Below are 26696 nucleotides of genomic sequence, written 5' to 3' on the forward strand. Positions count from 1 at the left end.
TCGAGTGTCATGGAGGTGAATGTTGTGCTGGTAAGCATCTACCACAATCTGCAGTAACAAATGCAATGTAATGTAAGATATCAGGAGAGAGTCGGGATCAGAGGTCAACTGGTTCTTCTTCCTTGCTGGTACTGTTGCTGCGTGTGGTCTCCATTAACACCAAAGAAACCGACACACCATTGTTTCGGCTGGCCTGAGTCAGAGCTAGTCAATCATTGTATAAACCAGGGGTCACCAACCTTTTTGAGACTGAGGGCTACTTCATGGCCACGAGTAGTATGAAGGGCTACACAGGACCTGTTTGCTACAAACCTCCTAAATAACAAAACTGCATGGATAACTAACATTATAATACTGATATTAAAATGGCAGTAGTTGCTCTAACACTATGTAAAGTGATTGTTCACATATCGATAATTTCCACAATTTTTAGTACTTTACATAGCAATAACAATAAGGAAAACATGTTTAACCTGAAACACTTTAAATATTTATTTGGTCAAACATTTGAAAGTCAGGGGTACTCTTGCTGTATTTTTAATGAAAATGGTCTTTTCTGTAATTTTTAAGACAAGAAAACAACACTTTTTTTGTCAGAACAAGAATAAATTCTTTAAGAAAATTTTGTGCAATATTTTTGATGAATATTGCTGCAGTTTAAACAACGAAAAAAAATTGTCCCTGTGATGGGAGGTCTGGCACTGCGTGCTGCTCACCAGTGCATTATAATCTGCTGAATTATATGATACTGAAATTCTCAGTGAATCCTGTAAATGTGCATCAGTCATGCGTGTTCTATGTTTGTTCTTGATAAAGTTCATGTTGAAAAAGGCTGATTCACAGAGATAAGTTGAACCAAAAAAGCAGGCAATTTTCATAGCTGCTGTGCATACAGTACTATACTTCTCCTTGTCCACAAGGCACCAGAAGTTTAGTGCAGACTGATGAGCTTTGAGGTGGAGGTCATTTTGTAGCGTTAGGATTTCTATCTCTACCTCAACAGTGTTCAAATTGAACAAAGCCCAGAGCTGCTCTGCAGTGGATATCAAGTGCACTTTTATGAAAGGATTTGTAATAAATGACACACATGGATCAAACAGCTCAAGTCAAAAAACCTTTCTTCAAATTCCTGTTCTGTTTATGACTTAGGAGTACTTTTTTACAGCTTCATCCAAACTTCAGATGCAGAAACATTGTCATTTAACAACTGAATGGGAAAATGCAGCGTTTTTTTCCTCTCCACCTGCACGGAAAAAATGGTCATCTCGGCATTCTTTTTTTGTTGTTGCGCTGATCATGTGAGCAACAGTTTTATCGTTACCTTGCAGTTCACAGTTCAGATGGTTCAGTTTCCCCCTTGGAGTGCCTGAACTCTGATTTCACTCAGACGTGACATAAAACGCTGCAAAATCTGTCCTCTGCTGAGCGATCTTATTTCTGGTGTAATATCAAGCCACCATATTCAGTGAACAACTCACCCAGTAGCTTCTTAAAGGGACAATAAAGTTAATTTTAGGTGACATGTATGTTATTCATCATTATGAAAGATAGAAGAAAAAACAAATTTTATATGTGTAGTATCATCCCTTTGGTCAGAAAAGCTTAAAATCTGCGCCGCAACAGCTTCCCTATCCAGTGGTCACGTGGGCGTCATACGTCACTGGCACCCAACATAGCTTGGCAGCCATAAGAAACAATGCAATCCATGTCGCTATTAACTGCAAAAATATCATGGTTACCTGCGAGATGAACGGTTGTGTCAACAGAACATCAAGTAAACACAAAGACAAGGATCTGCAGTTGCGTTCGGGGATTTTTTCACCAGCTCCGTGAAAAAAGACTGTTGCTTACTCAAAGCTGCCGTTAGCTCACAGGCTTTTTCTGCCTGTGTGCTTCCCAGTGGGTGGTTAGCATGTAGCTTTTATGACACGTAGTGAAGTGTCTCTCCACATTGTGCCACTTTGACGTCGCCACACTCGCCCTGCAAATTAGATATACGGAGGTTTCTTTCACAGTTGTAAAAAAGAAAAGAACTCCTCCCATTTCTTCTGAAATTGATAAGATTTATTTCTTTTTCCTGCTATGTTTTGGGCTCAGAAACTGCATTCAGCATCCATCTGCGCTCCGCCTGCTAGCTAACTATTCACTAGCACTGGTTTTGTCACGTGTACAGTACTGACCTTTGAACTACAGTCTAAAGTTCATGTGCAATTAACATATTTTTAAGATATTGTCATTTTCAAATCTATATAAATTCAAATATGATTTAAAAAGAATTGCGACAGAATAAAATTGAATATTAGTCATAGTGAGTAGTGATGGAAGTTCTATTTTTAGAACAGCCTGCTGGCGCTTTAAGTGGTCCTTGGGGATGACCTGGTGCCCGCGGGCACTGTGTTGGTTTTGGTACATGCATAGTTTAATATAAACTATCCATGTACCATGTATGTATGTTAGTGATGCTGAAGGATATCATTGTAAAGATCAGTTTACAGATATGTTGTAAACCAACTTGTAGGTTATTATTATAATAATCTTTTATTAATCACCCTGTTGGGAATATTATTTTTCTACACTACATTATTATTCACATGTACACATGTGTGCACACTCAGAGGGTGGTCTCGAACTGGCCAACCCAAGACCTATTGGAGTGACCTACTGCCTGCTGCTGAAGTTATAAAGTCATCAGGGTTGAATCAGTCATTTGTTTTGGGATTTTTTATGTTGGGTTTTTTTCTGTTTTTAGGGGAAAAAAAGAAACACTTAGGTTTGAATAAATATTCTTGAATTACAGTTGTTTGTAGTAAAAATTCCTTTTTACATTTCTTTTGTTACAGGAACAGGGACTTATCTTTGATGTAATTTGTTTGTACATATTTGACTCAATGATGTGGACATTAATGTCGCACTTCTTTAAGGTAGCAATAGGTAATCATATGAGGTTGATAAGTTCACATCGTATCCCTGAACAGCATTGAAGGTTTCTCACAACTAGGGTGAGGGGGGGAAAGAGGGGGTTAGTGGGAGGGCAAAGCTTGTTTGCATGAAAAAAGCTCCTCAGGCCAGTGGCTAGAATGGATAAAGGGAATGTCAGAATCCAGCAGGAAGTGACGTGTCATGTTACATGCTCCTCCCTCTTTTCCTCAAACAGTGAGAGAGAGAAAGAGAGAGAGAGAGATCAAGAGGGGTGAGCGGGTTAGAAGTAAATGGGTCAAGCAGTGGTCTCATTCTTACTGTGTGAGATCACGGAGCAGCAGAATGTGTAGGGATCTGCTCAACCACTGAAAACAAGACCCAACAAGGTGGAAGAAGTGACACGGGAAGAAAAGCAGGGAGGACGCAAGTGCAGAGGACAGGAGGAAAGGGGAGAGTGGCTTTGGAATACTTTCAAAATCTCTTGGGACCTACCTTCTAAAAATTCTACTTGGCAAAGTTTGTCACCGGGGCTGAGCTACAGCCCTGCCCTGGATCACTGTAGTGGGGCAAAATGAACTACCTGGTGAGTGTGAAAGAGATACCAAAGGGTGTATTAAAATCACTGCTTCATGTCTGTGTCTGGCCCTTTTGTGTACGGCTCAGAGTGTGTTGGAGTGTTTTACTCGGCCCTACCAAACCCCAGCTGTACATGGACTTAGACTGAGAAGGGGGAGAGCAGGGGGTTAGTACAAAGAAAAGGAAAAGGTGAAGGGGGGAGAGGAGAGGGAAGGAGTTTACAATTTCTTTGAAGAGTCCTTCCTTTTGTTGGCTCTCAGTAGGGCGTGCGTGTTTATGCCCGTGTTAGCATTTAAAGTCAGAATAAGTCATGGACACGTCACTGTCCTGTAAAGGAATGCACAAGGACAAAGCTGCTGGACTTTTTTGTTCTTTGTGGTTCTCAGAAGTTAAACACTGATTTTCTGTTGTCATGTTTTTGGACTGAAGAGTACTGGCATAGTACTGGCAACGTAACAATTGTTGGTTTTATCCCTGTATACGTTTTCTGCCACATAGTTGTTTGTCTGTAAGCAAATGGCTCGACAGATTTTCAGGAAACTTGGCTCCTCGGTTCAGCGTGTGAATTGTACACTGAATCCACTTGAAGTGGTTGATACAGAATGTTTTGTCCTCTGAACTTTTTGAGATATGAATTTTCTATTTTCTCTGTTTCTGTATACCATGCATGAAGTATCTGATAGCTTTGGATGACGTATGTTTGAAGAGTTAGGCATGTAACCAAACTTCGTACAGCATACTGATCAAGGACAACATTCAGAAATGTTTTTACACTTTCTAACATGGCAAGATAATTCTTCTTTGATCCTATTTTTCAATCAGGCTTGGGTGAAACTGGCTACCTTTGGCCATCTTTATACCAAAGGTGGAACCATCGAGTTTTGGAATAGATCTTGATAAAACCGTGGTACCTGTCTTAAAGTTTAAATTTTGAGGGCACACAGGGAATGTTGCTGTAGTTTAGTTTCTAGAGGAAATTATATTCACTTCATCCTCAATAGTCAATATATTCACTTGAGAGCTTTCCTTGCTGAATTCCACACTTACATGGTGACTTTTCATTCCATCTTTGTTCTTTAAATGCAGCGCTGCGCAAAATCCATACCAAAGGAAAAAAGGGTTGAGCAGAGGTTTGCTTCTTTGCTGACTCAGGGGAAAGTGAAGAGAAACGAGGGATATATTGCAAGAGAACTAGGGAGCCACCAATGCACTGAAAAAGAAAAGTGCCTCAGTAAAATGAGTGAGAAAGAGAGAGGAAGACGATGTGCTCAGCTATTGATTGCAGTATTGATTTGGAGAGAGCAGAGGCAGGTCGACTGGGTGAATGCGGTAATAGGTTTGGTGTTAGGAGAAAGGATGTGCCAGTATCAGTCCTTCCATGCTGTTATAAAAGGCTCTTTTGTCAGTTATTATTTCTGGCATAGAGTGAGGAATTATTTTAATATATGCTTAAAAGTTATTCTCAAGTGTCTTTTCTCACATCTTCAAAATGAACCTGCTGGTTTCGCTGAAGTGCCTCACACTAAATGGTCCTGAATGAATCCTCTGGCTGTTATAATGAAGTATGATCACATTCTATGAATATTAAATGTCCATTAAATACCTCCCGGTGCAACTATTTCAGCGTCGTAACATTTTATGGGTGCACTAATAGTGGCAACTCACATTAGAAATGAGGCTCAAGAATACGATTTGATTACTGTCGGAGCCGTGCTGGATGTGTTAGGGTAAAAGAGAACAAAAACCGTTTTGTTTTAGGGCTGGGTTCTCTCTGATTTCTCCGTCCTCCTTCCACCTCCAAAAACATGCACTTCAGGTGAATTGTCCGTCTTCAAATTGTCTGTAGGTGTGAATGTGTGCGTGCATGGTAGTTTGTGTCTCTATGTGGCTCCGCGGTGCATTGGCGTCACGCCCAGAGTATTCCCTGCCTCACACACCTAATTGGCTGGGATAGGCTCCAACAACCCACGACAGTGGACAAATGCGGGTACAGAAAATGGATGGATGAATGTTTGCAATATTGGGTCTATATTCACTTAATGAGGAATTATTCCAATGAAAAGATTTGGGTGAAGTCGATGGTCTTGTCTGACTCAGTCCTTGTGTGTCTGGGTACAAACTGGAGAGGCAGCTGAATCCATGAAGCCTATCACAAGTCACCAGTGAGGTCAGCTGTTTGAGGACATCATCTCCAGACATCATGTGACCAGTTGGTTTAACGGTGACCATTCATCATGATGCCAGGTCGGTCACATGACTTATAAGATAACAAGCTTGTAATCTAACATTAATTTATCCATCCAGTAACAGACTAGAGAACATAAAAAAGTTTAAATACTTTTTTTTTTTTAATCAGTCTAAGTAAAGGGCTAACTTGCATGATAAACTGAGGTACCCTTATTTTTTTATTTGGATTGCAGGAGTGGCTCAGTGTAGGCGCTAACATTTACATATAAATATCAGGTCTGCCTGTGATCATGTTCTGTACAGACATAGACTGAAGGAAATGAAGAGGTTTAGGAAAAGAAGAGACATGAGGAGATGGAGAGCAAAAGAAAGAGAAGATGAAGGAGGAAGAGTAGGTTCAGCCCACTGGGACCAGGACAGGATCCAGTTTGGATCTGTCCTGGTCACATTAATGACATTGACCTTCTGTGGTCATGTCAATGGAACCTTTTGGCTCAGTCTAACAACACAAACCTACAGCATCACTCCAGGTCTATCGTTATTATCTTACTATTTATTATAGTCCACATTCTTTATGCTTCTGTACTGTTTGAGGTTTGACAGGACGGACAGGAGAGGATGAAGGATGGGAGGTGAATACAGAGAGAATGAATCAGCAGGATGGATCATTCATTGCAACATTGATTTCTAATAGGTTATTGTTAGACAGAACATTTTTTGGACCATTAATGTGATCAGCAGGAGGAAGTTTTTTTCTGATTGTTAAGAGGTTTGCTCAAAAACCAACAAATGCATTTGCATGAAATGAGAACTTTTTCCGTATGGATCTCTTTCCAGATCTCCTGCCCAATGTGGTCGTGCTCAGCGTGAGAGGCAAAAAGCAGAGGAAGGACAACAAAATATTTAGATATTTCTCCCACATTCCAGAGCCAAACCACAATACAGAATACCCCTTCCTTCCCCTCATGATCACTTTGTTTTATGTCTTTTACATGAAAATTATCATCATCACTTATATCATCTTGTTCCCTATCAGATCGTTCTGCTGGACCAAAAGAGGTTCATAGTAGAAAACCTGAGAAGCTGTAGATGTCAGTTACGATTGAAATATGTGATGTTTCTGAAGGACACCGTGTCGGTGTAGTATTCTGTGGTCCTCATTGTCTCATGGCACATTCTTGTGCCCATGTGTTGTCCTGACTCACCGACTGAGTCATGGAGGCCTGGCTTACAGCAGGAAATCCCCCCTGTCTCCTGTATGACAAACGCACTCACCCTGTGCAACCCCCTCCCCCCCAAAAGTCATAAGCCTGTGAATAAGTCGATCAGTCAGTCCCAAAGGTTCTTCATTGTGTTCTCGTGTCGTCAGCCCTGAGTGAACCTGACAATGTGTTGCGGTTTTGTGAAGTCTGCCAGATATGTGACCACGTTGACTTTGAACATAGATGCCCCAGTGTCCGTGAGATCCAATCAGATTGAGGCCTGCAGGGACAGACAGGCTGTGTCCAGTGGAGAGACTCCCACACTGCTGACAGACCGCCTGCTGCACAAAACGCTGCCATGCAAATCCACATTGTGAGATGTTAACAGTCATTTCTGCTGCTTGTTACTGTTTTTCCAAGTTAGCGTGAATCCTTTCAGGACACGGCTTTCAGCTACTGAATTGCAAAGATTGATTTCAGGCAAGCAAGAGGGCACAAGCCAGTGTCTTATTGTGCCGGTCCCAAGCCCAGAGGGTTATGTCAGGAAGGGCAAATCAAACATGCAAATCAAATCTACATTGTGATCTGTAGTGAGAGCAGGGAACAGGTAGAGAAGAAGCTAGAGAGGTGGAGGTTTGTCTTGGAAAGGAGAGGAATGAAGGTTAGCCGTGGTAAGACAGAGTACATGTGTGTGAATGAGAGGGACCCAAGTGGAAGAGTGAGGTTACAGGGAGGAGAGATCAAGAAGGTGGAGGATTTTAAGTACTTGTAAAGTGTGGAAAAGAGGTAAAGAAGCATGTACGGGCAGGATGGAACGAGTGGAGAAAAGTGTCAGGTGTGATGTGTGATAGAAGAGTTTCAGTCAAAATGAAAGGAAAGGTGCACTGATTCAGTGTGGTGTGTTCACAGCTAGCAGATGAAGTCTTTGCTAATTGCAGGATAGTAAAGCCCTTAAACACAGGCGTGGGGAGTGTGTATGTACGATGGTATCTCTTGTGTGACGACTCGTTTTAAAATGACCTCCTTGTGAATGGAAGCTGACAGAATTGTTGGTTAGCTAAGCAGCTAACAATTGGGGACATAACAAGTTAATGCTGAGAATGAACCAAAGATACGCTGGCTGAGTGTGTTACAGCATATGTCAACCTGATACTGACTCGGAGCTGGAGAGGCACTGGTTCAGGTTCAGTTCTATAACACCTTAATCTAGAACAGGGTTGTCAAACTCATTTTCACTGAGGGCCACATCAACATAATGGCTCTCCTTAAAGGGTCAGATTTAAATGATAAATGTAAGTAAATGTAACTCAATGTAATCTAACTACAAGTAACTACTCATTAATGTTTAAAATTGCTGAATTTATTACTTATTCAAGTTAAAAACATTAAAAGTTGCTCAAATCTTTTTTGCTTGGTGCTCTGTTACAACATAAATCCTTAAAATTTTTCAGGTTATGAAACCCACAGAACTCCATCAGTCAAGGATCAAACAATCCAATGAATAAAGAAAAGTAACATGAATTACAAGTTAGGATATTAACTTAATTCCTTAATTACCTTAATAACTGCATTGTGGGAAATGTGGTTTCTGGTAAAAAAAAGCACGCATTTGACCTATTTATTTTTAGACACTGACCTTTTATGCTCTCGCGGGCCACATAAAATGATGTGGCAGGCAACATTTGGCCCCCGGGCCATGAATTTGACATATTTAATGTAGAAGACATAACTGTATGTAAAATACTTCCACTAGGTTACTAATGTCGCTTCATTGTGTCTGAACTGGATGCATTGATGCTATTGTGGAACACGGTCTCTATACCGCTCTATGGTTTTTCTTTTCATGGCGAAGTGAGTCCACACATTGTGTGTTTGTTGACAGTGTGTTTTCTGTGTTCTGTGTTTTTTCTTCTTTCTGATTGCACAATATCGGCACCTTGACTTTAACTGACTGGGAGGGAACAGAACCTAAATAATTTTCATTGCTAACACATTTAATCCAACCTGGTGAGAAACGTCCTTTCAGTTCAGGCATAGCCGGAGGGCAGTGATTTTCATTCAGTTCTGTTTCAGTGTAGAATGAATTGGAGCAAGTTTTTACATAACAAATGTCAGTTCTTGTCATTTACCCAAAAAAGTCAATAATTGCAGTGATTTGTGTATTAGATTTGATTGGTCCACCTTCCAGTTGACTCTGCTCTGTGCAAGGTGGTGTTGTGTATATCTGCCTGCCATTTGTGTGTTGTCTGTCATCAGGTTGAGCAACACTCAGTTCACGCCTCTACAGTACCCGATGCCTCAGGCTACACAGCGTCTGCTGTTGTTTTCTGCTATTAGTCATAGCCTGAAGGTGGCATTTCTACAGATGGGATCACCTTCCATCAAAGCCACAGCATAACACATAAAGCTGGGACTGTTTGATAATCCAGATTTACCACCAAGGCTGCTTACAAATGCAGAGCACCTGAGGTTTTGTTTCATTCATTGTTCTGCTGAAACAAAATGGAACGTTCAGTTTAACATGGCAGCAGCCACAGAACACATGATCAGATAAGAAATGATGAAGGACTCCTACCCACCACATGTAAACATGTTACAGAAGTCAGCTCCACCTTCGCCTACATGGTCCGCTGGGACAAGGCTTTGTGCTGCTTGTTGACACACACACACTATAGTGTGTGTGTGTGTGTGTGTGTGTGTGTGTGTGTGTGTGTGTGTGTGTGTGTGTGTGTGTGTGTGTGCGCTGCTGGTTGACTAACTACAGTATTTGTCAAGAACAACCCAACATGCCATGACAGGAGGAGCAGAGGAAAAGGAGAATCCCTATTCTGATTTATTTTCTGATCTTTATTGGAAGTGTGTGTGTGTGTGTGTGTTGTGACATGTCTGGAATGTAAGATTGTGTATTGCGTAGTTCTGAGAGAGAGAGACAGGCAGACATACAGACAGGAAGAGGGAGAGAGAAAGACGGACAGACAGGCAGGCCCAGGCTCGCTTCAGCAGTAGTGGAGCTCCAGAAACAGACACACCTCACCTCTGTTACCAGTAACAGGATGTCTGCCTGTCCTGGAATCCAGAGAACTGGATATCAGTGATAACCGATTGACAGCGGAGTCTCGTGTCCAATATAGAGCAGGAATTAACAGAGCAATGAACACACACAGAGAGCCTCAGTCTTCTGTGTGCGATCTGATTTTATTATGTTTACGCCGTCTCTGATGCCTGATATCATCTTACAGCGTTCATGTAAATTCAGGGTGAGATGCTTCCTGTGAGGAGTGCTCCTTCCTTCCTTCCCTTCACCTTCTGGTCAGAAATGTCACCACGTTCTCTTGGGTAGAGACGTGAACAGATGGATCTCTGCAGAGACAACTTCTGGATCTGCATCCAAATGTGATATTGAAAGAACACATGATTTTTCCCACTCTGTTTACGAAATGAGATGTGAAATAACTGAAGCAAATATTTATTTTATTTCCTTTTCCTTTGACAATGTTCCTGTGACGCACATTGAGGAATTTATTATCAGCCCAAATGTGAAGTTGAAGAGATTTTGTTTAACTGAAAGATGAGCTAAACAGATTTTTTCTGTTCAAAACCTTTCTTTGTGTGTGTGTCTGTCTGTATGAACCTCAGGACAGACAGACAGATTGACAGCTGGACCTTCAAATTTTACTGAAGACCCCTGATGTAGAGCATACCCATTAAAGGGAAAGAGCACAACTTGTTTTTATCTACAGCTGCTACTTTTTTCTCCACAAAGTAATCTCATGTCGAACATCACATAATATTATAACCACTGTTTAGCCACCATGTCAGACTGGCTTTACAGCTTGGTGGTCCTCAGCAGGTCACTCCCAAAGACGCACACACGCAACAGGATCAAGCTCACGCTCCGGCTGGATTCATGCAGGATCTGGATAGGTGGTGTCTTCCACAGAATTGCATTTCAACAAATGTGAAATGAATGTTCTATTTGTCTGACATACAATGTGGTGTGTGTGATGGGGGCTGGTTATGGGGCTCACAGGTGATGCCAGTTTGTTTCACTGACCACTGCTAAAGTCAATGAGGCTAACAGTATGGTCTCATAGCTTGAGGAAAGTTTCGTGTTTGATAAATCCACCTCTTTCATGGAGTCATTGTCACATAATTTTGACTGGATCAGTCAATGTATTTCCTTCTTTTTGTACGTTAATTGAGCCAGTAGACTGCATGACGTCTGTGTGTTATGGTTTTTCTCTGTCTCATTCCGAGCTCACTCTGAAGCAATGAACAGGTCTTAATATATACAGTGCTGTCAAAGACAAGGCAGACTACAAATCTGGAAGCTAATGAAATGGCCTTATTTTAGTGAGAAGCGCTTTGCTGTGTGTGTGTGGGTGTGGGTGTGTGTGTGTGTGTGTGTGTGTGTGCGTGGTGGTGGTGGTGGGGGGGGGCAGACTGAGTACAAGCTGTACCAGTCTGGAATAGGTGAGCTAGACACACACAGGAGGAGGCGAGTGAGTCTGTTTCAGATGTGGACGACAAATATTGGTTTAGTTTGAGAGAGATATGAAGGTGAGGTGTTTCCATTTGCAGGCTGGTTTTCCATTGACAGCATGTGTGGCCAAAGGGTTCAATCAAAAGGTTTAGTAACTGAAACTGCTTAGTAACCCATTTGTGCTTCTATGATTAAATGTGGTCAGTGCCATCATACAACATACTGCTGCTGCAGTGCTCTGTGTGTTAATCACCACTCTGGTGCAGTCCCCATACTGCCCATCAAATGCCTTTTGTCTGTGAAATACACTCAAAGTTGTTCAAGCCATTAATTGTATTTGTGGTTCTATTATCAAGCACTAAGGGCAGTTTATTGTCCTTGTACGTTGCCTTCCCCTGAGTCATTTATGAGGACTAGTGATGTCATGACTGTGTGCATGAGCTCCCATTCTGGTTATGTACACAGCTTGGATCGTCAGGACACACACTCTATGGCAACTCATGAGAAAATTTGTCACGGCCACAGTTTTGTACTAAATAGTCATCCAAAGAAGGTTTGGTAACGTCATCAATGTGTGCTTTTGTGCTGATTGCGCCTGGACTGTAGCTCAGAGGAAGTAGAGGAGCTGCTCGAGGCTGTAAGGAGCAGGGGAAATGTGTTCTCCTATTCTAATGCAATACTAACATGCTTTGCTGTCCTCTGACCTAATGTGTGTAATTATGTCTTCAATATTTAACCTTAAGTATGTTTATCTCTTTCATAGAATGTACTGGCCAAGGCACTGTATGACAATGTAGCAGAGTCTCCGGATGAGCTGTCCTTCCGTAAGGGTGACATCATGACGGTGTTGGAGCGTGACACACAGGGGCTGGACGGCTGGTGGCTCTGCTCCCTCCACGGTCGCCAAGGCATCGTCCCCGGCAACCGCCTAAAGATCCTGGTCGGCATGTACGACGGCAAACAGCAGACAACACCTTCCACACCAGATCCAGTTGCCCCTTGTCCTGTGTCCCTGGGGCAGAGGCCCCTCCCGTCTCTGAGCAACTATGCCAAACCAATACCTGCTTCGTCATCTGCTGCTGTTGCTACTTCCTCCTCATCTGTGTTCACTAACAAGCCCCTCCCCTCAGCTCAGTACTCATCTATGCACCAGGCCTATTCGACCACTAGACCCCCAAAGCCTAACCCTGACTCTGTCTATATGATGCCTCCCTCTCATGGCCCCAAACCAAGCCCCCAAAGTGTATACCAGGTTCCCTCTGGCCCAAGTGGACCCCCATCTCAGGTCCAGCCAGGACCCCCGAGCAAAGCTCCGATGCTGGTCCAGAGACAGGGCCCGCTGCCTGTGCAGGATATCTACCAGGTGCCCCCCTCTGTAGGCCCAGGACCAGGCCAGGGGGCAGTGCCAGCTGGAGGGACAGGAGCTGGGCAGGATGTTTACCAGGTGCCGCCCTCCCTGGATAAGAGGAACTGGGACACCAGCAGCAAACCACTGGGCAAGGTAAGGGTCCATCATGGATAAACTGAGCAGAAAGAAGGTGTGACTAAAATGACATTCAAAATTACACAAATGATAGAGAAGAATTCAGTGATGAACAATGAAATAGATCGCACCCGTGTCAGTGGGGGGTAACAAGGAACACGTGCAACATCTCTTTTAAACACCACCCCCCCATACCCCAGCTAAGCTAAATTAGGCCTTTCACTTTTCTCTCAGTTGAGAGACTTAATTTGATCCTCCAAAATAAACTGATCAGAAAGACCCAAAGTTAAAAGCAGTTAAATATGAAAGTTTCCATAGTGACAGATTTAGGATTCAGATGTTTATTCAGATTTAGATCCAGCACAGGAGGATGATCACACTGGTGGAGAACAGCATTACTATTACTCTAGTCAGTGTGACAGGAAGATATTCAACCCCCCGGTTTTCTGTAAGTGCTTGATGACTTTGCTGCTCTCGAGGCAGAAAAAAAAAAAAAAGCAATAGTCATGTTAAAATATTTGAAAATCAAGAACCATCACTGCTACAGATTAAGAAGATATGTTTGAATCAGCACTGACAGACAACATTGACTCCCAGATTACAAACCAGTTCCACATGTCTGTTATTAATGCAGTGACGTCACTACAGAACTTTAAGGTTGAGGGGCCAAACGTCACAACTGTCCAAACGTGTTTTTCAGCGATATCCTTTACATTCAGAGATTTCTCTGAATTGCAATATTTACCTTGATAATGATAATATTGTGACTGTAGTAAATTAAATGTCTCAAGTCGTTACAATTTTAAGCTGAGAAACATTAGTTGTCTGTCACATCACCCGAGTGGAGTCTATATACAGTATTTTCCGCACTATAAGGTGCACTGGATTATAAGGCACACTTTCAACAAATGCCCTATTTTTAAAAAAAAGTTCATATATAAGGTGCAATAGATTATAAGGCGCATCTGATTACAGTATAAGGCGGGTCTTAAATGAATGGCCTATTTTAAAACTAGGGCGCACCACATTATAAGGCCTATAGAATAGAAACTACTGTAGTGGCTGTGGTTATGTTATCCACTAGATTGCGCTGCGCTACAATTGATTCACAAATATGGTTGACACCTGTAACAGCAGGTAACTGTGGGGTGGGGGGGCAGATAGACTTATGTTTTCCGTTTGGGCTGCTGACCAGATAGGCAACAGCATGGGGGTTGAGGTTACAGCTGAGTGCTGAGAACGCATCTTTATTGAATGACCCATCTTAAAAGTTTTTTTTATATATAAGGCGCACTGGATTATCAGTCGGACTGTCAGTTTTTGAGAAAATTAAAGGGTTTTAAGTGCGTGTTATAGTGCGGAAAATACTGTAATCAAGTGTGCTGCTATTTAGGTGTGGAATAGGGTTACTGCACATCTTTGTAAAAGGTCAGTCACTTCAAAAACTTAAAATATTGCAATAGCTGTAGTTAATGCAAATTCAACCTGTGCCTGTACGTTGTGCATTGTGCGTGCTATTTTGTTTATAAGTTTAGCTGCAAAATTTATTTAACAAAGTTTCCCACAAGGATGTCCAAAAAAATAGCACCCCTTCATGTTAAGCCTGCAGCTTCTTGCCAAATCATGCGCACAGTCCACAGACCAGAGATGGAAGGTTATAAATTTTTATTGAGATTAATAGCAGATGAGATGTGGCTTGGTGAAATAATACATTGTTTATAGGAACATTATAAATTAAATATTAATTACCTGCAGAAATCTTTTAGCAGGAGACTCAATAAGTGCCTCTCTGCTGCCTTCACCAGTGGCAGCTTGACTCCATTAAATATTAATGTTTCTGTATATGCTGACAGGATGCAATTTTCATTTTCCTGTTCTTCAATATGAGCAAAAGGTCAAGCAATTGAGAAATACTTTGGAGTCAAACCATTGTCATCTGTTCACTCTTCCACTGGTGGCGGTGCAGTGAAATGTGAGGCTGTGAAGTGGCAGAAGGATGGACATTTCTGTGCACATTTCAGTGATATCATAGTTGATCTCATTAATAGTGTGGCTGCATCCTTCTATCTTATCACCTTAAATATCAGTAAAAATTCTGTGCCTCTGATTTGTAATCAGGTTTTTCATGGCCATTTGCAGTGTGATGAGCTCATCTCATTGAAGATCAACAGTCGTGGGTGTTAAATGTAACTGACACTAAATCTATGTGTGCACTGAGCATGAAAGTGACAGCTGCATCGGTGGGAGAATTAGACTGACACCTCATGCCCGTTTGCACCTGGTCTAAGATAGATATTTAATGTTGAATATAAATTGTTAAACTACAGATAGTCCTCAACCTACAAACACTATTTGTTACGAAAGGCTGTTCGTGAGCTGGATCGTTTGTAAGTCGTTATTTATTCAATTTCAATCTATAATTGCCATTTTAGGTCATTTAAATGTCATTATTACTAAATATTAAATAAGTAGTATTCCCTAAGACTGACCAGAAACAAGTAAAGAGTATAAAGACAACACATAAACAAAATAAAATACTGTATAACTGTAATGTAACTTAAACATCTCTACCTCTGCTGAATGAATTGTCTCCTCGAGGGTGTAGAGGCTAAGCCCGGCTTTAATCCACTGAGGTATTCCACCACACTGACGTGAATGACGCGCTGATGCCCTTCCTGGTTATCAGAAGTCAGGCACGTCCCTTTAGGTTTGATTACTCTTTATTTCATTAAGTTTCTCATTTATCTCAACTAAAAGTTAATTTCAACTAGCAAAACATTCAGAATTCAGCATTCAGCTGGCATTTACTGCTGCTTCCAGGCATCAGTAAATAAAAAGAAATGAACTAACAGCAGGAAGTGACGGAGTTTTCTTACAGGTCTATAGCCTACATCGCTGGCTATAACTTTCATCCTGATTGAGTTGTATTCAGTCTCCATGTCGGTGAATGTCTCCATGAACATAAATACATCGTGGTGCGTTTCCTGCTCAGAAGTTCAGAGATGTGGAGAAAACAACGTTGCAGATGACGCCAACAGGAAAGAAGACCTCATGAAATCTGACATCAGAGCAAACTGTTCACTTACTCTGAGATTTGCTGAGTTATTTTAACGTGACGTGAAATCTGAATTAATGGGGTGCTAATGTTACACTGCTCGGCGGGGGTTGTGGCAGAAAGTGGAATTACAGTAGTCAAACATGACAGCGTATGGTGGACTGTTTCTACGAAAGTTCGTAGGTCAGATGTTCTTATCTTGAGGACTACCTGTATTACTATTATTGCTAATTATTGAAGTGATGGTTATTGCAATGCATACCATATGAATTAAAGAGATAGGACACTCACTTGCTGTGTGTGCATGTGGGTGTGTGTACATGCACATGCATGTTTATTTGTACAAACTCCTTTAATCAGCACCATGTAGAGGCTAAATGGAGACTGATTGTGGTTGAACTGGTTGAAGTGTCTGAATGTGCTAGTGTTAGAATCCATGTCCACCATGTTAACATATAAAAGATCCATCACTACTTCTCAACAAAAATTGACTGCTGTAAAAAATGGTTGAACCGGTATGGCGTAACACAGCATTGGCATGTAGTGTGATGTCTCACATACGCTTCAAACTCATCATCTCTCTCATGGTGCCTGATTTTATCTTATACAATGATTAATGTTATTTAGTTTAATGGAAGACATTTTTGGTTGATTTTGTTCTTTGTGTTTGCTCATCACTTCTACTAGTCTTGCAGTTGTGGGCCATTCATGTAATGTCATCAACATGCCATTCTTCCTTCCCACATCTCAAAACGTTTTTTGTGTATACAAACTAAACACATGACAGTAACATTATATCACACATCCAGCAGCAGAAATGATCTGCAGCTTGTGCTGGAAGGGTTAACAGTTTTACTTTTTGGGATTGTTTTGTTTGGCACGTTAGCGCAACCAATGATGATTTGCAAAACTAAATGTAAGGGTATTTATTAATGAATTTATTTAATATACTGATTTTAATCCCTGCAGGGAAATTAGCGGCACACTCTCGTTATTTGAAATCATGCATATATATATATGTGTGTGTGTGTGTGTACAGGCCCTGAACAAGCACAAAGGGGCCTGTACGCTGTAGCGGGCAGCTCCTTTGTGGCGCACCCAAAATGAGCAACCCATAAATGGCGCCTTGGCAGTGCTCCGGAGGTGAGCTGACACCTCGAACTGTCAGCTCACCTCCAGTTGTTTTTTTGGGCGGGACCGGGAATCCAACCGCCGATCGTGAGATATTGGACGACCCGCTCTACCACGCGCCCTACCACTAAGCGTTAGTCTACAGTCTACACGCTTCTGTCAGCTTCAGTGGAAAATGAAACTATTACTGAACGTTAAATGTTACACAATGTTTAACATTTCATAATATCAGACACCTGTCTGGTACAGTCAACAAATCGGGCCTCAAACAGTCATAGATACTTTATATTGAGGTAAAATACTATTGAATTTGCAGTGGTATGTGAATGTGTCCCGTTACTGTGTCAGTAGCAAATCGTTTTATTTGAATTTTGCCAGAATCACCAGACAGCCATCTGAACCTGTACACACACAACCAGCACACAGCAGTCAGACCCTGTGGGGCTGGAATCCAGTTCAGTCTGGTGGTGGAGTGTGTTAGTGCTTCCCTGAGATGCAATCTGTCTCCCCATGAGCTAAGCTATTAAGACCCTTGCCGTGTGTGTGTGTGTGTGTGTGTGTGTGTGTGTGTGTGTGTGTGTGTGTGTGTGTGTGTGTGTGTGTGTGTGTGTGTGTGCATATGACCACATGTCCCACATACCTTCTTGTATTTACAGGCTGTGGCTCAAACTCTTTGTCATCCATTGTTTCTGTGTTGGTAGTAGTACTGCTTTATGCTCATGCAACAGTTTACAGTCTTTATTTCAGCATCTACATGTAAATTAAGATTTGCAGTAACATGGACAGTAATGGTTTCTTTTAAGATAGATAGATAGATAGATACTTTATTAATCCCGGAGGAAATTGCACCCTCATGGACATCAACTCCTCCCTGGAGTACACTAGCATATCACTATACATTATATAATTTAACGTTAGAAAAATACACGCAGAAACATAGAAAAAAACGCAAAATTATGCAAACAAACTCGCTCTGAGCAGAGGAAACTGCAGCCTGCTCGCGCATGCGCAGAAGAGAACAGAGATAAGATACAGAGATAAGATACACTATCATCTAATTATTTTTGTTTGTAGGTGAGGTTTGTGTCAGCTCAGTGAGATGTTGTGTCATTCAGAGAGAAGATTGCAATTTAAATTAACATAATTTCTCATAACTTCTCTCCGATGTGCCAGCACTGATTTGTACATAAGAGCAACAAGAGAATCACATTAGGTGGCAACTATGGTAACCATTTAATCTGTGTTGGAACTTATTACAATCACAAAACTTTTGTACATTGCTTATGCGTACTAATGATGTCCATAACCACTAAACCAAGTAGTCCATTTTAGTCTTGAAAGAAATGGGGAAAATATCATTCCAGTATATCTTTGCTTTCGGTATATGAACATTACTGCACAGCAAAAAACACTAATAGAATGGTATGTACCGAAAAGTGTATGAGTAGTATTACATTCACGGAGAAATGAAGTGGTTTAAGTGTAGGCATGCGCTCCACTTAGACAGCAGCACAGTGGAAAGTAGAGCACAGATAAGGATCTGAAGCAGCCATGTTCACCAGTTCAGACAAACCACCCAATCCTAGGACTGTAAGTAGGACTCTCTATTTTTACACTCCTTTCTTTCAACATCACATCTGCGCTGTTAGATGTGTTTTTGGTGCAGCTTTATAGAGATTTTCCCTTTATGTGGTTACTGTGGTCATTTTGTAGCTGGAAGACTGGACTTCATCTGAGTGTGTTCTGGATTTGCTGTGACATATTTCTATACATAAAAACTATAGTGACTTTTTCAGAAACCATCCTATTCACATTGCCATTAAGCAGAGAAAAATACAGAAAGAAAAGGTGAGGTTTGTCAAGTATGTTGTGCTGGGAATGAGGACATTAGTTGGATCAAAGGTCAGCAGTTGAACAGTGAGTAATACTTGACAGTAATAGTACCAGCTGTACAAGGACTTGATTGAAATGCTGAGTACTGGGAGGGCTGGCCAATGTGGCCATCATATCACCAATTTAAAACCAGCCAATCCAACATGTTTATGGTATGACTAGATTTATTAAAGCCACAATTTGAGAGAAAATTTGCGTGAAATTTAAAGAGGTGCTGAGATCAACATGGAGTAATGTGAAGTTTCATTTCTGACAGTTGAAGAGTGGAGCTTTAAAAAAAAGCGAAAGACACAAACCATCCAACCTAACCCAGAAAAAACAAAGAAATGCATAAACCATTTTTTTGTGAGGGAAAAACATGTCATCGGTAGGCATGTTATTATATAATATATACAGTATACTAGGTGTTAGTTAATAAATAGTTAATGTAATTTGCAAAACCCTGGAAAGGAAGTGTGTGTTGAGACTGGGGATGCTGGGATGCTCACCAAAATTTAACACACTCAACAAATGTGGTAGTCAATTCGATCCATGTGGATTTACAGCGTTAGAAAACGGACTCCACCGACATCCGTAAAATTTCAACCATCAGATCCAGCTAGGCTTTCAGAAGGACATTTAGATGAGGACATGTGTGTAAAACTTTCTATGAAGACGTCTCATGCATTCAGTTATAATTAAAAGTCTGTCCGTGTCTGCATTGTGAATGGTTTATATATTTACTGTGAAACAGCACATTGTCTTCTCCACTGTTCATGGCCTTGTCTTTGCCATCCTTCAGGTGTTGCATCACAGCCCTATCGTGAAGATGTCCCCATATCAGAATGTAGTTTTGGTTACCTCTATACATGGTAAAGCAGCTCTGTGGCACCTTCTAGATCCTAAAATAAGCCGCCGTCACTACTTGTCTGACTTCTGAATCCTGTATTTTTATCAAACGTCATGAAAGATGAAGATGTTATGGATCCTCTGTGATTAGTCCAGCTTTTTACAAAATGTCACATGTTGGATCAGTGTGAAAAATCTTTTGTAACGCAAACAACAGAAAATGTCACAATTCCCTGTACCCCTGATGGCTTGTCCAGGTGTTGACCTCAGATTTAATCAGAAGACCTTCAGTGGTGCTTTAATGTGAAGATGATCTGCTGCTGGTTCACGGTAACGGTACACCATAACACAGTACAGTATGTTAAAGGATCTTATAACTCTCCACTCACGTCCAGACTTTGCATGGTATGTCACCCATTGAATGTATTCAGTCATAGTGATAGCACCCCCTGCTGGTAAACTAAAATAGTCTCATGTGACACTACATTTTCCTTCTGTTTTAAATATTCATTGGATGATCATCTTTAAGTTTTACTTAAAGAGAAGGTAGGTTACTATTCTCTAGCGCCACATAGTGGACAAAGACCAATTCTTGGAAACATATCCACACCCTACGGTTTAATGTAGGTGTTAACCAAAAGACGCTTTTTTATTAGAAGAAGACTGCACTCTACTCTTGTTTCATTTTGTTGGCCCTGGCAAAACTCTTAAGGAAAACATAAAAATATGAATCATTCTATTTCGATTTTTTTCTTCCTCAAATCTTTCAGTTACGCGTTAAAGGTTGATCATAAAATTTTATCTGATTAAGCTGTTGGCAAGAAGAACATAGACACAGAAACACATGAGTAATAATGCAAACACTGCACTTGAATGACATCCACATTCATTCATATACTTGCCAGCAGACAGATGTCACTTTAGTGGAGACAGATGTCACTTTAGTGGAGAGCACTGACTTAATAGTCCTGATCTGAATGAGGAGCAGTCTGTCAGTGTAGCTACATGTAACACAAACCAACCAATCACTTAACGTTAAGTGTGTGTCTGCTGTCAAGTTTGACTAGGGCAGGTCATCAATAACGTGGGTGTGTGTGTGTGTACGTGTGCGTGTGTGTACTCATGCATCCATTCCTCTGTCGGACACCTCTGGCACTTACCCAAGTGTCATCAATACTGTTGAAAGGCTTGTTTATTTGAGCCAGATGGAATTATACAGAAAAAAAGAATGGAATATGAAAAAATATATCTTTAAAGAGTCACAGTTAAACAATCTGTCGTCTAAAAAAATGTGAACCTTGGAAAAGTCCAGTATTTTTGTGAAAACTGTATTGTCTTGACTGTTTACATGTAAAGTAACTAAATAGTATTTTAAGTTTAATTACACCATTATATAACAAATCAGAACTATGAATTAAAGCCTGTGGACTTATGCAGGAAGCAGAACAGTGTAAACAAACCCCAATATTTTATGATGTAGATCCTTTAGTCACAGCTTTGATGACAGCATTGCAAACTCTCTGTATTCTATCCACCATCGTCGTCACATCATCAGCTGGCGAAACACTTTTCATTCCACTTTTAGACTTTTGAATTTGTCACACTTAGTATTTTAATTGTAGGTCCTGTTAGTGTGACAGAGGTTTCACAGAATGGGAACGTTTCCATTTCCAAAGAAGTGTCCACAGTACAAGTTGTAGAAATGGTCCCTGGACATCCACAAAAGCAATTGTAAATGATGTAGTAATAATATCAGGGCAGTACATGGCAGTGTTCCCTTTCAAAATCAACCTTGCAAAATAAAATCACTGTAGTTATGGAAGAAATTTTCTTTGCAGGAGCTTCAATGAACGCCACAGCCTACAGTACAAGTGAGATCAAGCAGTGAACTGGAAATTTGTGTGTCATCATTGGCAGAACAGTTGCATTTTGCTCATTTACATGGCAGAATTTTCAAAAGATAACAGTCTGCAGTCCAGGTTCAAAAGTTTGCATTTTCCAAAGTTTGTAGTATTGTTTTTGCTGTAAGATATTAGACATTTGTCCATTGACCTGAATAGTTGTCCTTTCTAGTAGGGTTGACCTCTGACCTCTTCTGTTCAGCCTGACTCCATTCCTAACCTTCCTCTGATTCTGCTTTTGGGTGCAGGTGGTGGTTCCTACTCGGGTTGGACAGGTGTACGTGTACGACACGGTGAAACCAGAGCAGGACGAATATGATGTCCCTCCCAGACATCAGCCCGTGACCCAACAGGACATATATGACGTGCCCCCCACCCGTCAGCAGTACAACACTCAGGTCAGACTGTGTGTATGTGTGAATGTGCATGTCTGCACATAATTGTTTTCGCAGTAGTACTTGTGTATTTTGCTCAGTTTTCATAGCGTTTTAAGTATTCATATGATACAAAGTTCAGGTTTAAAGTGTTTAAATCCAAAATGCTCTGCACAGACACGTCACACAACATTTACAAATCTAAGTCCAGTACACAATCAAAATGAAAAGGAAAATAAAAACACAGAACAGAAGCCCTAGAGGGATGCAGCAAAGTGGCCAGTCTGACCTTTTTTACTGGATAGGTCTAAGTGCTGGTTTGCTATGAAGTTCAACTCATTATTTTTTTTTTTTTTTTTTATTCACAAATTTTTTTTTTTTTAAATTAAAAAGTTCATCTCATTATTACAACACAGTGTGAGTAAAAATTCAAATCCTAAAAAGTTTTGAGACAACGTGTCTCATATGTACACCCTTTTAGTTTGTGTTAATGAGAATGTAGTTTCATTATTGATCCACAAATGACACAGCCAGTGACACTCAAATGAGTCCATGGTGAGCCTCTGTCAATTACAAAGAATCCTGTTTTCTTTTTTGCAGTAAATCTATCTATTGTACTTGTGCTATAGATAATGTTAAGTCTGTTTCCAAAGACTAAATGCTTATCAACAAATTGCTTACAACATTTAATGTAGTGATGTGTTAGCCATTAGCATTAGCAGTCTAGAAAGGACCATACGCAGGCTTTTAGAACACATTCAAAAACTGTTTATTTCCATTTTACACAGCAAAACATTTTCAGAAATGGGTTTATAGTACCTTTTTAACAACTTATTTTTAATCACTTAGACTATTACAATTACATTTTTATCAAACTATCAGTGCATGTTAAAGTGTTAAAATGTATGGAAAGCCACAAAGGCTGTCGTCCTCAGTTTCCAGAGACTTGTGACCAGTGTGGTCGAGGGGCAGTCAGCCACCTCTATAGCCCCCGGCACTGGGCCATTCATTCATTCATTCATTCTGGTGTGGAGTTGATGGCTTATATGTATATTTAACAATGTTTTCTCCCTGTGCTCAGGTTTATGACACCCCTCCCATGGTGGTAAAGGGGCCCTCTAGTGGTCCAAATGTGTATGACACCCTACCAACCGCAGACAAGAACACCCAGCAGACGGTAAAGTATTGTTGTGTCATACAGCATGCAGTTCAGACACTTCTTTCTGTCTAGTTACAGTTGCCCAAGATATGTGGGTCTGAGAATTCTTAACAACCTTTATTTAATTTGTTTTTGTTCCTTGTGAACATTGTTTGGAATATAAATCTGTCTGCAATCAATGTCAGAACGATACACTGACTTATTTACACTATATAAGATATCAAATAAAAAAATTGAGAAATAAAAATAAAGAAAAATATCCACATCTGTGAATCTTGCATTGAAATAGTTAAAACAAATATTAAAATCAATAAATCAACTCTTAATGCATTAAGACCAAGGACATGTGAAGCAGAGCCATTAATAAATTTCCCAAACCATTTGTTGATCATGTTTGTCCACATTGTAGTGTAGGAGCCGTCAATTCAAGTACAACCAGTTAAGGTGATCGATCTGCATGCTGGTCAAAGGAATGAGCAACAATATGAAATCAAAGAATCAATACAGTTCAATGTTGTAATTATGAGCTATGTGCAAAATTAGAGATACTAGTTAATCCTAACCTGAAATTATTTCAGACATCGTGACATTTGTTCTGTGAGACCAAAACAATGATCAATGCACTAAACACCGAATGCATCTCCACAGGTCTATGACTTCCCTCCATCTGTCAATAAAGGCATTCCTGATGGTCAGCCAATCAGAGAGGAGACGTACGATGTACCACCCCACTTTGCCAAACTCAAGCCACCGGCTCTGCACAACAGCCTCAATGACGATGATGATGAGCCACCGATTCCAGAGGATGTGTATGACGTTCCGCCTCCTATCTTGACTGACAAACATTACCATGGAGAAAGGGGCGGAGTCGGTCAGGTGCCTCAGGAAATCTATGACTTTCCGGCAAGCCTGAGGGTTGGAGTTCACCCCACCCAGGATGTCTATGACTTCCCTCGGGAACGAGAGGACAGAGGGGGAGAGATGAGGGACAACCATGTCTATGATGTTCCACCACAGGTAGGACAGTCCCACGTTCCATTCAATTGATTCATATTTATATAGAGCCAGTGATAATGTATGACAGACATTTGAGTTTGTTCTTGCGTCTTTGACACCCATTTTTTTGACAGGGACGCACGAACGTCAGACAGCGTGCGTCACTGGGACGCAAGCTTTAAATGCACTTCCATTCAACAAATATATTCACAATTTTTCCATTTGTCCGCTTAGATTTCGAAACCGGGAATCGCCGTAATGTTTAGCTCTCACGCCTGTTTCTCGTCACGAGACTCGCCTGCATGATTCTGCCTTATTAAAATCGACCAAAGGCAACACGACGTCAGCTTGTTTTACGCGCCGCAGCGAGAGCGAGGACTTAGTTAGACCCTGTGAGGTCCTGTTGGATTTCTGTCTGTTAAAGCACTTTGAAATGTCTACTGATGCTATTAAGTGCTAAGAAATTAAAAGTTGATTGATTATCACTATGCCTCTGAAAATGATGACAAAGTTGGTGAAAAAGCAAGTGACAATAAGTGCTTTCTTGCATAAAAAACAGTCAAAAGTTAATGCATAAACAGAACTAAATATTACTGATAGATATCACTGAAATGTGTTTGGAGAAGGCTCCGTCAGCTTGGTGCAGTGTCCACAGGAGAGAGAAAACTACTGATTGAAAAGCAAAAAGGAAAAAAATAACTCTTACATCTTTATTTCTGAAAGTTTTTTTTTAAAATAACTACCAGGCTTAATATTTTGATAAAACTAATACATCATTATACTCTTCTTTTTACTTAAAATGTTATGATGTTATTAATAAAATCGTAAAATTAACTGTTTGGTTTTTTTAATTGTACTATTGGTAAAACTCAACCCTTGCATACGGCTTCTACTGTATATCTCTTATTACTTTTGGGATGAATAAACGTCATGTTGGGATGCGCAAATTTTTCTTGAGGTGCATCCCAGGGATGCTCTACTTTATTGAGGTAAAATGAACGCTGCAAAAGTCGCATGAACACATAAGCTACATACAGCTCGTATGTTGAGCAGCTCATATCTCAAGGTACAACTGTATGTTAAAATGTCACACTATAAGTATTTGTTCTATTTTCAGGACTGAATTTCAAAAAATTCAGAGATAAAATCAGACTGTGGGCCCGGGGGACGATACACTGATATAAGTTTGCTTTAAGAACCTTAGCTGATTTGCGCAGGTCCAGCACAGAGACAGGTCTACTTTTCGTGAATGGATCTTTAGAATTGGAAGTTTCTGATATTAAGCTGTGATAGTTTGCGTGCAGACCATGAAAAATGAAACTCTGTGGTAATATGACTCATGAATCAGGGTGTAATATACGGTTTTATTGATGACATGAACGCTGCCGGCTGACTATAAAGACAGTCATTTTGGTGACGTGTGTTTTGCAGGTGGTGCGTGATGCCCAGTCCACCAGTGAGGAGCTCACCATGTCCTTCAAGAGACTGTCCGCCTCCAGCACAGGGAGCACACGGAGCAATCACTCTGCTTCTTCCTTAGACACGGTCCCCGTCCGCGGCACCTCCTCTTCCTCCTCACTTCTTGCTACTGGCTCCACTCCAGGGACACCCCTCATTTTGGACCTGGAGCAGGCTATGGAGCGTCTGTCTCGGCTGCAGCAAGCTGTTGAGTCCAGTGTTTCGCTCATGATGTCGTTCATCACGGGTAACTGGAGAGGCCCCGCTCACCTGGAAGGTAACCTTCCAGCGATCCATCTGGCTGCTGACCGGGTGCGCGCCTCTGTCCGGGACTTCCTTGAGTTCGCCAGGGGTGCTGTGGCGAACGCTGCCCAGGCCACAGACCGATCTCTGCAGACCAAACTCAGCCGTCAGGTGGGCAAGATGGAGGAGGTCTTCCACAGTTTAATTCAGCACAGTCAGAGCTTAGATGCCATTTCCTGGTCTCACACAGTGCTTGCAGCACCACCACCTGGCGGGGATGACTTAGATCAACTAATCATGACAGCTCGAGGCATACCGGACGACACCAAACAGCTGGCGTCCTTTCTCCACGGCAATGCCTCACTGCTGTTCAAAAGGACCAGCCGAAATCAGCAGCAGCTGCCACTTCCCCCAATCCCAGGAGAGATCAGCGGTCACATGACAGGATCAGGAAGTGGCACGTACCAAGGAGGGGAGAAAGTGCACATTCAGTCACGGCCCCTTCCACCTCCGCCAAAGTTTTCAGCTGCAGAGGAGGAGGAAGGTGCGGACAGGCCGTACGAGTCCACAGGGGAGGGATGGATGGAAGACTACGATTATGTACATTTACAGGTACACACAAATACACACACACACACAGAGAACACACACATATACTGCAAGTTGGTTAGAGTGTGCAATTGTGCATTTTACACAATTAGTTCTTGATTACCATTGATTACCACATAATTCATCTCCACATTGACTGGCACAATCTCTGGATGTGGTTCTGTGGAGTGACGACCCGCCCGTCTCTCACGTGTCCGTG

At 41.3% G+C, this 26696-nt stretch overlaps 1 protein-coding gene across 3 annotated transcripts in view; it reads left to right on the top strand.

Annotated features, from left to right (window-relative positions):
* Window positions 1–26696, top strand: part of bcar1 (BCAR1 scaffold protein, Cas family member) — a 40633-nt gene that overhangs the window by 7821 nt on the left and 6116 nt on the right. The window contains exons 1-6 of one of the 3 annotated variants that reach the window (XM_068312134.1): window positions 3170–3502; window positions 12131–12868; window positions 21907–22056; window positions 23114–23209; window positions 23840–24208; window positions 25619–26500. In XM_068312134.1, coding sequence (XP_068168235.1) covers window positions 3491–3502; window positions 12131–12868; window positions 21907–22056; window positions 23114–23209; window positions 23840–24208; window positions 25619–26500 — 2247 coding nt within the window. In that variant the 5' untranslated portion in view covers window positions 3170–3490. Of the gene's footprint in view, window positions 1–3169; window positions 3503–5586; window positions 5740–12130; window positions 12869–21906; window positions 22057–23113; window positions 23210–23839; window positions 24209–25618; window positions 26501–26696 lie in introns of those variants that run through there. The other 2 variants (XM_068312135.1, XM_068312133.1) reach the window with 2 other exon arrangements.

This window comes from Antennarius striatus, chromosome 4 (assembly GCF_040054535.1).
Source record: "Antennarius striatus isolate MH-2024 chromosome 4, ASM4005453v1, whole genome shotgun sequence".
Lineage (NCBI taxonomy): Eukaryota > Metazoa > Chordata > Actinopteri > Lophiiformes > Antennariidae > Antennarius > Antennarius striatus.